At 44.2% G+C, this 15,374-nt stretch overlaps 1 protein-coding gene across 1 annotated transcript in view; it reads left to right on the plus strand.

The window, feature by feature from the left end:
* ALDOC (aldolase, fructose-bisphosphate C) overlaps positions 1-4,187 on the plus strand; it is a 4,849-nt gene extending 662 nt beyond the window's left edge. Inside the window, exons 2-9 of the mRNA XM_027862109.1 lie at positions 769-931; positions 1,045-1,256; positions 1,387-1,441; positions 1,592-1,752; positions 1,926-2,009; positions 2,655-2,829; positions 3,274-3,473; positions 3,648-4,187. Of these exons, the coding sequence (XP_027717910.1) occupies positions 820-931; positions 1,045-1,256; positions 1,387-1,441; positions 1,592-1,752; positions 1,926-2,009; positions 2,655-2,829; positions 3,274-3,473; positions 3,648-3,743 (1,095 nt within the window). The 5' untranslated portion in view covers positions 769-819 and the 3' untranslated portion in view covers positions 3,744-4,187. The remainder of the gene's footprint in view (positions 1-768; positions 932-1,044; positions 1,257-1,386; positions 1,442-1,591; positions 1,753-1,925; positions 2,010-2,654; positions 2,830-3,273; positions 3,474-3,647) is intronic.
* Positions 4,188-15,374: the final 11,187 nt, after the last annotated feature.

The raw sequence follows: 15,374 nt of genomic DNA on the forward strand, positions 1-15,374 counted from the left end.
GAGCCCCGTTCCATCTGAGAAGATTTAGAGAGGGGTAGGGAAGGGAAGAGATACCTAGAAATGGCGCATTCCCATCTCCTATTGTCTCCAGCCCCTTCAGATAGAAGGCTGAGTGCTTCTAGCAGATTCCTCAATGTCTCCTCCCCATAGTAAAAAGGAACCTCAGGGTCTGTTCTAATAGACGGTTGGCAGAGCAGTCTCATTTGCTATAAGCAAGGGAGGCAGGAGCTAGTGCCCAGTCAAAGATGCCACTGGCAGCTCTCTACCCCTATAGGATGCTTTTCCTTCAAGGAAAAAGGGAGGGGTGGGGCTGAGGACATTGATTTTTCTCAATTTATCCCTTTTCTTTTCATAGCATCGTAGATAACAGAGGTAAAATAGATTTTGAGGATCATTTAATCCAAACTCTTTATTTTACAGATGAGAAAACTGAGGCCCAAAGAAGTGTGTTAGTTGGAATAGCGTTTTTCTTAAAGAGCCCAGGGCTGGTAGAATACGCCTCTCCCTATCCCCCTACCCCCGCCCCAGAAGTCCTGAGGTATCCAGAGAGCAGTTTTGCAAGATGGTGTGCTTTCCCACGGCTACCCATCCCCCTCCCTGTAGGGCCAGTCAGAGTGCTGGGAAGGGTGCCTACTGGGGACAGAGGGAGATGGTTGTGGGATGGGGCCCCCTAGGCTGTGTACTGCCAAAGTATACTCCATTGCTGTGGTACCTAGGACCCAGGCCAAGGAGAGCCACTGACTCCTACACATTTGCCAACCCCTCTAGTGAGAGAAGCCATTTAATTTCATCTAGTCAAGAGGAGAGAAGACCACCACCATGCCCCAGGTATACCCAGCCCTGTCGGCTGAGCAAAAGAAGGAACTGTCGGACATTGCACTTCGGATTGTTGCTCCGGGCAAGGGCATCTTGGCAGCTGATGAGTCAGTAGGTAGGTGGGAGGGAGCGTTCATGGTGGGAGGGGCAGGGCACAGTGGTCATTCAAGGATCCCAGAATGGAGGGGCGATAGGGTCAATGTTCGATGCCTCCTTGCTCACCCACAGGCAGCATGGCCAAGCGGCTCAGCCAGATTGGGGTGGAGAATACGGAGGAGAACCGCAGGCAGTACCGTCAGGTCTTGTTCAGCGCCGATGGAAGGATCAAGAAATGCATTGGGGGTGTCATCTTCTTCCATGAGACCCTCTACCAGAAGGGCGATGATGGGGTGCCCTTTGTCCGCACCATCCAGGACAAGGGCATTGTTGTGGGCATCAAGGTATGAGTGTTGGGCCCTGAGAAGGGGCAGGACCATTCGGGTTGGGGAGCACTGGGGAGATAGATTCTCTCAGGGTGACAGGTGGACTCTGTGCTCCTGTCTTTGGCCTCACCTCCGTGTTTTCATACAGGTCGATAAAGGTGTGGTGGCTTTGGCTGGAACTGATGGAGAAACCACCACACAAGGTAGGAGGAACTGTTAACTCTGTGGGTGCCTGAGGAGTAGGGAGGGTCAGGGCTGCAGGGGTGGGTGGCAGGTGGGGCCATGGAAAAGGGTTAGTGTAGTATTGGGCAAGGGTGTTGGGGTACTAGCAAGTACTAATGCTGTGGCCCCAGGACTGGATGGGCTCTCTGAACGCTGCGCTCAATACAAGAAGGATGGGGCCGACTTTGCCAAATGGCGCTGCGTGCTGAAGATCAGTGATCATACGCCCTCTCCCCTGGCAATCCTGGAGAATGCCAATGTGCTTGCCCGCTACGCCAGCATCTGCCAGCAGGTTGTGTATGCGTGTGTGTAGGGGTCATTCCAGGGCCCTGGGCCCCTGGGGTGGGAGGAAGAGCCTTCTATCTGAGGGGAGCTATGATCATGGGTGGGTTGGCTGGTGGAGGGGGGCTGTTTTAGGGACACTTCTTGCTCCAGCCTGAGCTGTTCTCCTCTCCTGACCTTCAGAATGGCATTGTACCTATTGTGGAGCCCGAGATCCTGCCGGACGGAGACCATGATCTCAAACGCTGCCAGTATGTCACGGAGAAGGTAAGCCCAGCATGCGTGCCGGCACCGCACCAGGGCACTTGGAGACCAGAGGCAAGACGAGCATTCCCATCTCCATCTGTGCCCACCTGAGCTCTCGGCAGGCTGTGGCTGTTTGCCTGAATCCACCCATGAGCTCTCACTAGCTTGGGCCAGGGTGGGACGCTGCCCAAGATCGAATATGAGCCAGGCCCTGAGCAAACATTTATTGAGCACCCACTGTGTGAAGAACCCTGTAACGAAATTTAAATGAACCACTGTCTGCCCTCAGAACCTTACGGTCTTGTAAGGGAGAGGAGATAAGGCACAGATACAACTGTTGCTTCTAGTATTACATGAGAATGGCAGCAGAAAGGGTTATGTGAGGCCTGAGAGGGAAGTCATTACTTCCTGAGGGGTTCAGGGGGACACTTTGTGGAGGAGAGGATATTTGAAGGATGAGAAAGACATAGGAAATATCACGAGCGAGGTCCTAGAGGCATCCAGAGTATAATGTATGCTTAGGAGACTCCTGGCCCTTGGGACAGAATGAGTCCATTTCTTCTCCCTGGAAGAAAGACATGAGTCTGTGGGTCTGGAGAAGATCTGGAAGCAGGAGGTGAGGGGACAGAAACCCTGGGACCTCCCTCCCTCTCCTGTCTCTCCCAGGTTCTGGCTGCCGTCTACAAGGCCCTGAGTGACCACCATGTGTACCTTGAGGGGACACTGCTCAAGCCCAACATGGTGACTCCTGGTCATGCCTGCCCCTTCAAGTATACCCCTGAGGAGATTGCCATGGCAACTGTCTCTGCCCTACGTCGAACTGTGCCTCCTGCTGTCCCAGGTATCATTGGCCTTAACCCTACTGCCCTGAGCCAGGCCTATCCTAGGATGCGTGGGGCAGAATACCCTGAGGTTCATGTTTTGTCCCTTGTGCTAGATTATGCCTGGGCCCCATACCTTGTTGCACTCTGAAGGAGTCTCTGATCTCTGGGGCGGGGAATGAGAAGTAATGTGGCAGAGTTAATAATAGAGAACCAGCCTTGGGGTCTAGAAGGCCTTGGTTCAAGTCTTCCCTCTGAGACACATTGGCTTTGTTGTTTTTGGCTAGCTTTGGGCAAGTCACTTAATCTCCCATTGTCCCTAGACAAGCTGTCTTCAGCCTACACATCATAGGGCACTTACCAGTCTGAAGCCATAAAGAAAACTTCCTCTCTTATTTAGGAGAGAAGAGAGAGGGACCATCCATTGTTTTCTTCCTCCATCCCCTGGACCCCACCCCTTTTAGGTGTGACATTCCTGTCTGGAGGTCAGAGTGAGGATGAGGCTTCTATCAACCTCAATGCCATTAACCGCTGTCCTCTCCCTCGGCCTTGGGCGTTGACCTTCTCCTACGGGCGTGCCCTGCAAGCCTCTGCTCTTAGCGCCTGGCGTGGGCAGAGGGACAATGAGAGTGCTGCCACTGAGGAGTTCATCAAACGGGCAGAGGTGAGGCTACCGGAAAGGAGTGGGCATTTGGGTGGCAACGCCCACTTTGGTGGCAGAGCGGTGCGGGTCTTCATCCCGAAGGCACCTTGTTCTGGAACACTGGGCACTGGGGAGTGCCGGTTTACCGATGGGGTCTGGTTTTGCTGATTTCTTTCCCTCTCCTCGGTATTGCAGGTCAACGGTCTTGCTGCCCAGGGCAAGTATGAAGGAGGTGGAGAAGACGCAGGTGCGGCCGGGCAGTCTCTCTACATTGCTAATCATGCCTACTGAGGCTGTGAACCCTGGTCACTCCCATCCCCAGCCCATGCCACCCATACTAAGCTTTCCCTGTAGCCACTGCCATGAACCAAATAGGTATGCAGAGCAGAGAGAATAACACCCTTTCTACCCTCTGCTCAAGTACCCCAGCACCACTCCCCTGTAATGTTATACCTTGGGGAGGGAGGATACGGAGACCCCCTGTGGGCCAGACAGGAGGATTTGGGTGAGGAGCTGCTAGAGATCGAAGCAGGATATCTGGGTTCCCACTCCCCCACACTGTCTTTGTGTGATATTCCCCTGCCTGCTACACCCATGATTCTTTAGCTTCATCCTAGACTGTCATCCCCTCCTAGGGTTATGGGGTTGGGCCCCAATTCACGCCAAATTCATGCCACACCTTCCATGTGGCTGTATCGTGTGTAGTGCCTCAAATAAATGTTAGTGAAGTCGGGAGACGTCTCTGTCTGTCGGTCTCTATCCTGCCCTTACCCACCTTCTCTTTCTTTTTCCCTCTCTGTCTTCTTCCAGTAATCCTAGGGTGGCAGCATAGGCTAGTGGGGAAAGTCTGAATTTGGGTCAGAGCACTGGGTTCAGATCCTGACTCTGTTGCTTCTTGGGAAAATCACTTAACCTCTCTGGGGAGGGCGAGAGCGACTGCCTTTTTACTCTGCCATCTTGGCTCATGGAACACTGAACCTCTCTGGATCTCAGTTTCCTGATCCCTTACAATGATGGTGTTGGACTAAACTATGTTTAAAGTCCTTCCTGGCTTTAAATCTATGAGCTTGGGCTCCCTTCCTTTGTAATATTTCAGCCCATGGGATCCTCCCATCATTTTCCTGAATCTGTTAAAATTTGCTCTCCAAACATCTAAGGTGTATGTTAGACTATGGTGAAAGTAACATCAACTCCATTTAGGCTAGGGTAGTTTTCCCCTGAAAAGACAATAAAACTGTTCTTGAGACTGAATTGGTCTATGGGATTAACTGAACATTGCTGTAGCTTCTGGCTGGGTGTGCCACCATGACAGATGATGAAGCGAGGGTTCATGTGCCCATCTGAGTGCTCCATCCTTGCTGAATGTCTTTTCCATGTTCTTGCTAAGTTAGAACTTCTGCACGTGTCTCATTCAATGACAGTCTTAAGCCAGAACCAGCAGAATGGTCTGAATTGGGCCTGACCCAGAAGGTAGACTCTGTAGGGCTTCCTTTTCCTCTGTGTCAAATCCAAAGATGGAGCAGTCACTTTCACTCAAGGTGCCTATCGTTTCAGCCATGGTTATCAGTTCCTCCTTGATCAAGAGACGTGAGGAACCCAGGTTGCTTCTTAGACCATGGAGATCATAGGCTTAGAGCTGGAAGGAATATTAAATGTCATCTAGTTCAACCCTCTCATTTTATGAATGAAGATGCTAAGGCCCAACAGGTCCAAATGACTTGTCCAAGGAAGGAAACTAGCTTGTATAAAGCGCCTACTATGTGCCAGGCACCGTGCTAAGCACTTCATAAATATCTCACTCCTCATAACAACCTTGGGAGGTAGGTGCCATTATTATCCCCATCTTACATTGAGGAAAGTGAGGCAAACGGGTTAAGGGTCACACAGCTAGTAAGTATCTGAGGCAGGACGTAAATCATCTTCCTGACTCTATACCCAGTGCCCTGTCCACTGTGCCACCTAGCTGCCCCGAAACAAAGATTGTAACACAGAAAAAGAAAAAAAAAGAGGGGAGGTAGTACAGGGTAAAAACGGCTGGGCCTAGTGTGAATATCAGATGAGATCCTTGTAAAGCACTCAGCGTGGTGCCTGACATATAATAAGTCCTATATAAATGTTGGCTCTTATTATTGGGGGGAGGGGGAGAAAGCAATTCAGCAAATCTAAACAGCACATTGACCATGTCTGACAATATGTGTAAAACTTTACGTCCCTTTTCCCACTCTTCCCTTACCATCGTTCTTGCAATGTGTTTTCTATTATTCTTCTAGGGCCAAGCTTGGTCATTATAATTCAGTTTGAGGTTTTTTTTTTTCTTCTCATTTACATTATCTTCCTGTAACTTGTTTTCTTGGTCCTGCTTACTTAACTATTTATCATTTTTGAGTGTTTTCCTACCTTCTGGGAATTCTTCCTATTCTTTTTATAGCAAAATAATATTCCATTATTCTATTTCATCACATTTACGATGGCAGTGTATTTAACCATTCCCCACTTGATGGTTGTCTGTTTTGTTTCCAATTTTTTGCTACCACAAAATGATTGGATGAATACTTTGGTATGTTGAGACCTTTCTTTTCCCTCCTTGGGGTATGGGGTATATTCTTAGTAATGGACTCTCTGCATCAAAGGGTATAGAAGTTTTAGTCACTTTTTAAGCATAATTCCAAAATGCTTTTCAGAATGGTTAAAACAATTCAAGAGGACGGCTAGGTGGTGCAGTGGATAGAGCCCTGGGCTTGGAATCAGGAAGACTTATCTTCATGAGTTCAAAACTGGCCCCAGATACTTACTAGCTGTGTGACCCTGGTCAAGTCACTTAATCCTGTTTGCCTCGGTTTCCTCATCTGTAAAATGAGCTGGAGAAGGAAATGGCAAACCACTCCAGTACCTTTGCCAAGAAAACCCCAAATAGGTCATGAACCTTTTGACACAACATATTCCTGAACAACAATTAGACCATGTGTCTACTACTTTACTATGTGTCAGGCACAGTGCTAAGTTCGAGAGATGCAAAGAAAGGCAAAAGACAGTTTCTGCTCCCAAAGAGCTCAATTCTAATGGTGGAGACAACATGTAAACAACTATGTACATATGATGAATTCCAGGTGCACCTTAAGAATGCTGGGGTGCCACCTGAAATGATGAGGAATAGATATGCGAATCCTATTGTCCTGAAAGAATTCACTCAGACAGTCTCCAAGTTAGAGAAAGGCATTTAGATTAATACAAGCACCCCCACCAAAGTATTAGTGTGCCTGCCTTCCTGTGGCCCCTTCAGGAGTGACTATTTCCATCTTTGGTTATTTTTGCTTATTTTTAGGGATTGAGGAAAAACCCAAGAGCTGTTTCAATTTGCCTTTCTCTTATTGTGAGTTATCTGGAACAATCTTGAATTTGTTAGTAGTATATAATTCTTTTAAGAATTGTTTTCATGGGGCAGCTAGGTGGCTCCAGCTTTGGAGTCTGGAGGACCTGTGTTCAAATCCGGCCTCAGACACATGACACTTAACTAGCTGTGTGACCCTGGGCAAGTCACTTAACCCCAATGGCCTCACAAGAAAAGAAAAAAAAGAATTGTTTTCTTATCATTTGTTACAGGAAATATTTAATGCAAAGATTCCACTCTACCCCATTGAGTTTTTCTTTTTATGAGAGCTGAATTGGTTTTGTTTGTGCCAAGTTTTTCAAATTCATGTGTTAAAGCCATTTATTTTATCTTTTATGAACTCCTCTATCCCTTGTTGAATTAAGTGTTCTGCTAGCAATAGCTATGAAAGGTTCTGCCTCTCAGTCATTCTTTTATAATTTTTTTTTTTATGGTGTGCCTTTTTACTGGCTGTCCCCTCTACTGGAATGCTCTTCTCCACCTCTGGGCTTCTCTCAAGATTCAGGTCAAATCCCACCTTCGGCTAGAGACCTTTCTTGGTCCCTCCCAGTGCTAGTTCCTTCCCTCTGGTATTAACTTCCTTTTTTTTTTTTTTTTTTTTTTTTTAACCGCTGTATATATTTTATATGTGAGGAGGTAGGAAAGAGTGCTTGAGGCAGATGGAGCTAGCAGGACACAGGATGTGAGAGGAGATAAGATGCAGGATGTGACTAGCCAGAAAAGTGATCAAAGAAGACTATGCATTGAAGCCTCCGCCAACCCACAAAGCACCCCCAACTCCAGAACAACTCTTCCACTCCCCTCTCCTATTCTCTTTGCTTATCTGTATGATAAAGGCACCTGATATCCCAGGCATTTTGGAGAGGTGCTTGCTCCTCCCATTCTCTTGTCCCCTTTCCCCCTATTCCATAAAATTGTATTTAAACCAGGAACCTAACCCTAGGGGCTGCTCTGCTCCCCCAGGGGAGCGGGGCTTGCTGCCTATGCTCTGTCTTGCCCACTTGGGTGCATCACCCCAGTAAATGCCTTTCTCTAACTTGGAGACTGTCTGAGTGAATTCTTTCAGGACAATAGGATTCGCATATCTATTCCTCATCACTTCAGGTGGCACCCCAGCATTCTTAAGGTGCACCTGGAATTCATCATATGTACATAGTTGTTTACATGTTGTCTCCACCATTAGAATTGAGCTCTTTGGGAGCAGAAACTGTCTTTTGCCTTTCTTTTCATCTCTCGAACTTAGCACTGTGCCTGACACATAGTAACAGCTTAATAAGTGCTTGTTAACTGTGTTCAGACCACACATCCGTTTACTGTGTTATATGGCGTAAGACGTTGGTCTAAAGCCATTTTTTTTTGTCAAGCTATTTCCCAAATAATTTATGTTCTCAGGTTTACTAAGCACGGGATCACTCACTGTTATTGTTCAGTTGTGTCTGATTCTTGCTCTTCCCCTGATCTTCATTTATTCTTTTTTTAATCAATACCAAATAGTTTTTTTATGTGTATGTGTAAATAGTATTTTATTTTTTCCAATTACACGTAAAGATAGTTTTCAACATTGATTTTTTATAAGATTTTGAGCTCTAAATTTTTCTCTGTCCCCAAGAGGGCAAGTAATCTGATATAAAATACCAAATAGTTTTAAGGATTATTGCTTTATAATGGAATGTGATGACCGGAAGTACTATTCTCCCTTCATTCCTCCCTCTCCACCCCCCCCTTAAGGGTTATAACAAGGTAGGCACATTGGGGCATTATTGGCGGAGCTATGAATTGGCCTTAGCCATGCTGAAAAGTAATTTGGAACTCTTATCTCAAAAGCCACTCTGAAACATCTATATCCTTTGACCCAGCTGCATTTGATCCAACATACCCTTTGACCAATGATATTATTGGGCTATGGGCCCAAGCTAAGACCTTTGCCCTTTACCCCCGAAAGAATTTGGGTCTCATTTGTCTAAGGGATTCTCCTTAAATTCTCCCACTAGTTCAAGGAGGTCTCTGGCGTTCCTTTGAGGCTATAATCCCATCCACTGGCCTTTTGTTATCTGCTATGCCCAACTTCCAGTTACCCTTAACCTAGCCTAGTCCTCCATAGTCCTATCTCCCTATGTCCCCGGGCTACTTCCCACCCTTGACCCTATCTAGACCCCATTCTCAACCTCCCTGTCACTGCCATCAAGATCCTTCCTAGATCCCTTCCATCTTGTCTCCATTAAGGTCCTCAGATTCTTACAATCTAGCCACTACTCAGATTCCTTAAGAACCTAGCCAATAGCTTACAAATGTTCCGATTCCTTAAGAGTCTGGCCAGTATGAGAGATCCTTAATAAACCTTGTCTTTGGCTGAAATAAGGCTTGGGTCGAATTCTTTCGGGCAGGACCTGCATGTCGTGATCTGGGGGTCCCAGCACCTCTAGACATCATCAATACCACTGCTAGGCCAATATCCGAAAGAGATCAAAGGAGGAAGAAAAAGACCCATCTGTTGAAAAATATTTGTAGAAGCCCTTTTTTGCAAAGAATTGAGAACAGAAGGAGTATCTATCAAGTGGGGAATGGATAAATATATTACAAAACAACAATGTAGTGGGATATTATTTCTCAGTAAGAAGTGATGAGATGGTTTCAGAGAAACCTGGGAAGTCTTCTTTGAACTGACTTTCTACCTGGCTGCAACTACTATAGGAATTTGTGGGGGTAGTGGATAAAGTGCTGGGTCTGGAGTCAGGAAAACCTGAGTTCAACTTAGTCCTCAGACACTTAGTAGCTGTGTGACCTTGGGCGAGTCACAGTTTTCTCATCTGTCAAATGAGCTGGAGAAGGAATTGGCAAACCACTCCTGGATCTTTGCCAAGAAAACCCCAAATTGGGTCATGAAGAGTCAGACATGGCTGAATAACAACAATGTATTTGTTGCAAGGATTTTGTTTTTCTTTCTTTTTCAGTTGGGGGAGGGAGAGAAATGAGGTTCTCATAATAAAAAAATTGATTTTAAAAGTAAATAAACAGAAAAAGCATTTTAAAAATAAAAGGCAAGCTATATGTATTAGATTCACAGTTTTACATCTTTTTCTGTTCTATTTTGAATGTGGAAATTTTTGTTATTAAATTGAGAATTTAAAAAAAATAAACAAATATATAATCCTTTAAGGTTCTAGACCTTTTGCTTCTCCAAATGAATTTTTTTTTGCTTTTTTAATTAATTTATCAACAATCATTTCCATAAGCTTTTGAGTTTTAAATTTTCTCCTCCTCCCTCCCCAAGACAGCACACAATCTGATATAGGAGATAGATATATATATATATATATATATATATATATATATATACACGTTTTTATTAAACATTTTCACATTAGTGATGTTGTAAGGAAGAATTAGAACCAATACGAGGAACCACAATAAAGAGAAAACAAAACAAAACAGAAGAAAAAAAAAAGCAAATAGTATGCTTTGATCTGTATTCAAACTCCATAGTTCTTTCTTTGGATGTGGATAGCATTTTCCATCATGAGACCTACAGTCATATGAAAAAAATGCTCTAAATCACTATTGATTAGAGAAATGCAAATCAAAACAACCCTGAGGTACCGCATCACACCTATCAGACTGGCCAACATGACAAAACAAGAAAATGACAAATGTTGGAGAAGATGTGGGAAAACTGGAACACTAATGCATTGTTGGTGGAGTTGTGAGTCGATCCAACCATTCTGGAGAGCAATTTGGAACTATGCCCAAAGGGCTATAAAACTGTGCATATCCTTTGACCTAGCAATAGCACTTCTAGGGCTATATCCCAAAGAGATCATAAAAATGGGAAAGGACCCACATGTACAAAAATGCTTATAGCAGCTCTTTTTGTGGTGGCAAAGAATTGGAAATTGAGGGAATGCCCATCAATTGCGGAATGACTGAATAAGTTGTGGTATATGAATGTAATGGAATACTATTGTGCTAGAAGAAATGATGAACAGGTGGACTTCAGAAAAGCCTGGAAAGATTTTTATGGACTGATGTTGAGTGAAGTGAGAATGTCACAGCAACAGCCATGTTGAGCGATGACTAACGTTGATAGACTTAACCCTTCTCAGCAATGCAAGGATCTAAGACATCTCCAAAGATCTCATGATGGAAAATGCTATCCACATCCAAAGAAAGAACTATGGAGGTTTTTGTTGTTGTTTTGGTGAGGCAACTGAGGTGAAGTGACTCGCCCAGGGTCACACAGCTAGTGAGTGTCATGTGTCTGAGCACAGATTTGAACTCAGGTCCCCCTGACTCCAAGGCCAGAGCTCTATCCAGTGTGCCACCTAGCTGCCCCTAAATGAATTATTAATACTTTGACTAGCTCTATAAAGTAGACACTACATGGAGGAGCAGTGGATAGATCGGGAAGACCTAATGTCAAATCCAGCCTCAGAGACTACTAGCTTTGTGACCTTGGGCAAGTCACTTTACCTCTATCTGCTTTACTTTCTTCAACTGTAAAATGGGAAGAATCATAGCAATCCTCCCCCCCGCCCCGTTGTTATGAGGATCCAATGATTTAATATTTGCAAAGCACTTAGCACAGTGCCTGGTGCATAGTAGATGCTTAATAAATGTTTCTGTTCCCCCTACCCCTTGATTATTTGATTGATATTAGCACTAGATCTATAAGTTAATGTGGGTAGCATCAGCATTTTAATTCTATTAGCATGGCCCAACTATGAGCAATAAATATACTTCAAACTAAATAATTCTTCATTTCTTTAAAGAATGTTTAGTAATTGTAATTCTATAGAGTTTTGAGAGTGTCTTGGTAGACTTGGTAGACAGACTCCCAGATATTTTTATGCATTTTGCAGTTATTTTGCATGTGATTTTCATTTCTATGTCTTCCTGGATTTCCTTGTTGTTTAAAAGATATTATTAAAGGGATCATTGGTAAACATTGACCTTCACAACATATCTTGAATCCATCCCCTTCTTTGTACTCACAGCACAACCACCCTACTTTAGGCCACCTTAGTCTATCACCTGGATTATTTCAATAGCTTCATAACCGATCTTCCTCCATTCAATCTCTCCTTTCTCCAATCTATTCATCCCATAGCTATGAAATCAACAATCCTAAAGCACAGGTCTGAATAGTTCTCTCCTCTGTTCAAGAAGCTCTCTATTGCTTCAATGATGATGCTAATAATTTATATTTTTATAGTGTTTTAGGCTTTGAAAACCACTTTCCACATATTATCTCATTTGATCTTCATAGCAACCTGGTGAGGTAGGTGTATTGTTATCCCCATTATACAGGTGAGGAAACTGAGGCTGGCAGTGTAAGTGATTTGACCAGGGTCTTACTCTTAGGCATAATTCACACCCAGGTCTTTCTGACTTCAAGTCCAGCACTTTATGCATTAAAACACACACTTCAATTTGGCATTTAAAGCCTTTTACAATCTGGCGGTGGTCTGTTTCTTCAGGTTGCCACACATTATTTCTCTTCACCCAATCTATACTGTAGCTAAGTTGGCTTTCTTGCTATCTCCCGCACATCACAGTTCACCTGGAACCTCCATGTTTTGGCAGAGGCTGCCCCCCATGCCTAGAATACCATCCCTCCTTTCCTCTGCCTTTGGGAGCCCCTTGTGCTCTTCAAGGTCAAACCACTTTTCAGAGCCCTCTCTTAGCTCCTCCAGTGATTTGTTAGCCATGCCCCCTCCTCCCATGTGTTTATTTTGTATCTTTCCTGTGTTTCACCTTTTTACATGTATCTCTCATATGTGTGTACATAGTGTTATAAGTACTTTAGTGCAGAGACTGTTTCCTTTCATTATTTGTACTCCCAGTGCCTAGTAGCTAACTCGAATTTAATAGGTGCTCAATAAATGCTTGATGATTAGGAATAATATAGGAATTATTTTCCAAGTATGGATTGGACTTGATGTTTACTGAATTCCCTTCCAAGTCTGAAATTCTGAGATCTAAGTAGATGTAAGAAAGGAGAGGAAAGAAGTCAGAAGCCATTGAGTTTAACTCCCTTATTTTACAGATGAGGAAACTGAGACATAGAGAGGCCAAGACATTTGCCTAGGTAGGGTCATACACCTAATAAAATGGCTGGGGCAGTATTTGAACACAGATCTTCTTGGCTCCACCTTCTAATATCCTCTCCCTGAGATGGTAAGCAATTTGATATAGGTTATATATGTGCAATCACTCAAAACACATTTCTATATTAGTCATGTTGTGAAAGAAAACAGACCAAAAGCACACACACACACATACACACACACACACACACACACACACAAAGTGAAAAATATTATGCTTCTGTGTGTATCCAGAGTCCATCAGTTCTTTCTCTGGAAGTAGATAACATTTTTCATGATGAATCTTTTAGAATTGTCTGGGATCATTATATTACCGAGAAAAGCTAAGTCATTCACAGTTGATCACTGTGTAATATTACTGTTACTATGTACAACGTTCTCCCGTTCTGTTCACTTCACTCAGCATCAGACCATACAAGTCTTCCCAGGTTTTTCTGAAGTCAGCCTGCTCATTGTTTCTCATAGTACAGTAGTATTCCATCACAATCATCTACCACAACTTGTTCAGCCATTCACCAGTTAATGGGCATCCCCTCAATTTCCAATTCTTTGCACCCACAAAAAGAGCTGTTAGAAATATTTTTGTATATATAGGTCCTCCCCTCCCCCTGTTTTTTAATCTCTGGGATACAGACTTAGTGATATTGCTAGGTCAAAGGATATGCACAGTTTTATAGGCCTTTGGACATAGTTCCAAATTTCTCTACAGAATAGTTGATCAGTTCACAACTCCATCAACAATGCATTAGTTTCCAATTTTCCCATATCCCCTCCAACATTTATAATTTTCCTTTTTTGTCATATGAGCCAATCTGATAGGTGTGAGGTGGTACCTCAGAGTTGAATAACTGACATTTAAGTAGCACTTTGAGATTGCAAAGTATTTTACAAATATCACATTTGACCAACACAACAATCCTGTTAGGTAGGTATTATTATCTCATTTTACAGATGAGGCAACTGAGGCAGAGAGAGGTTAAGTGACTTGCACAGGGTTACACAGTTAGTGCCTGAGGCAGGACTGAAACTCAGGTCTTTCTTAACTCTCTAAGGCAATTGTGGGGGCCATCTCCAGTCATCCTGATTTATATCTTGCCACTGGACCCAGATGGCTCTGGAGGAGAAAGTGAAGCTAGTGACTTTGCACAGCCCTGCCTCACTTAAATCCAATTCATTTGCAGGTCATAGCATCATCTTCCTGATGTCATGGTCCTCTTCGAGAACGAAGGACAAATGACAAGGCAATGGCTCAGTCCAATAGGACACAGTATGAAGTGGCTACAAAGAAAACTAATGCAAGAAATTTGGGGGCGTGAGGTGGGTTTGGTGCAGAGGGTTGGGACGTCTGATTTCATCTCTGTGTGGAATTTCGGGTGAGCGAACACTCTCCATCTATGCAGATCACTGCAACTTACTGGCTGAGGAAGTCGTCAGCTGCGGAAAAGTTAACTTTCACAGGTTCTTGAGTCACTTGTCAAAGGCTCTTTTTAACTTTGAGGTAGGTTTTGTTATCCACAATCTCAGGCCCCATTAACAATAAGGTGTATTGTCCAGGTGATAGACAATACACCTAGAAGTACAGCATTAGATAGACATTATCTATCCAAAATAGAGAGGTGATAATGTTGGTCATATATGGGTCATAATATCTCTGGAGTACATGTTAGGATGGTATTGATAAGTTGGCCAGATGTCAGTTAGGGCGGTGAAGTCCGTGCCATGTGAGGATTAGTTGGGATTAGTTGAAGGAACTGGGAGTTTTTTAGCCTGGAGAACAGAAGATTCAGGGAAGACAATAATATCCAGTCTTCAAGTACTTGAAAGGAGAAAGCGCTTCTTATCCCTTAAAAGGCACAATTGAGAAGCCGGCTATGTGTTGGAAAGGGTACTGGACTTGTAGTCCACTCAAATCCCATCACAGACACATTCTAAACTCATTTAGCTCCTCTGAGCCTCAGTTTTCTCATCTGTAAAATGGGAGAGGGTTGAACTGCCATATGACCTTAAGCAAGTCATTTAACTCCTCTAGGCCTCAGTTTTCTCATCAGTAACATGAGTGGGTTGGACAGGATGACCTCCAAGGTTCCTTGCAGCTCTAAAACTATGATCCTAAGAACTGGAAGCAAGAGATGGAAAATGCAAAGGAAGTAAACTGAGGCTTGATGTCAGGGAGAACTTCCTAGCCATGAAAGCTGTCTAATAGCGCCACAGCTGCCTGGGCAATCTAGTTCAGGGATGCCGCCTTAGACTGTAAGCTCCCTGAGGGCAGGGTCTGTTTCTGCCTTTCTCTGCATCCCCAGTGATTAATAATAAACGCTTGTTGATTTGATTTGGGTAGCATCAGACGACCTCTGAGGTCTGTACGTCGGAGCTTCTGCACGATCCTTTCGAGATGACGTCTGGAAGGTCTGTGCCACGCCCCTCCAGGGC

Source organism: Vombatus ursinus, unplaced genomic scaffold, assembly GCF_900497805.2.
Source record: "Vombatus ursinus unplaced genomic scaffold, bare-nosed wombat genome assembly UNPS02014768.1, whole genome shotgun sequence".
Taxonomy (NCBI): domain Eukaryota; kingdom Metazoa; phylum Chordata; class Mammalia; order Diprotodontia; family Vombatidae; genus Vombatus; species Vombatus ursinus.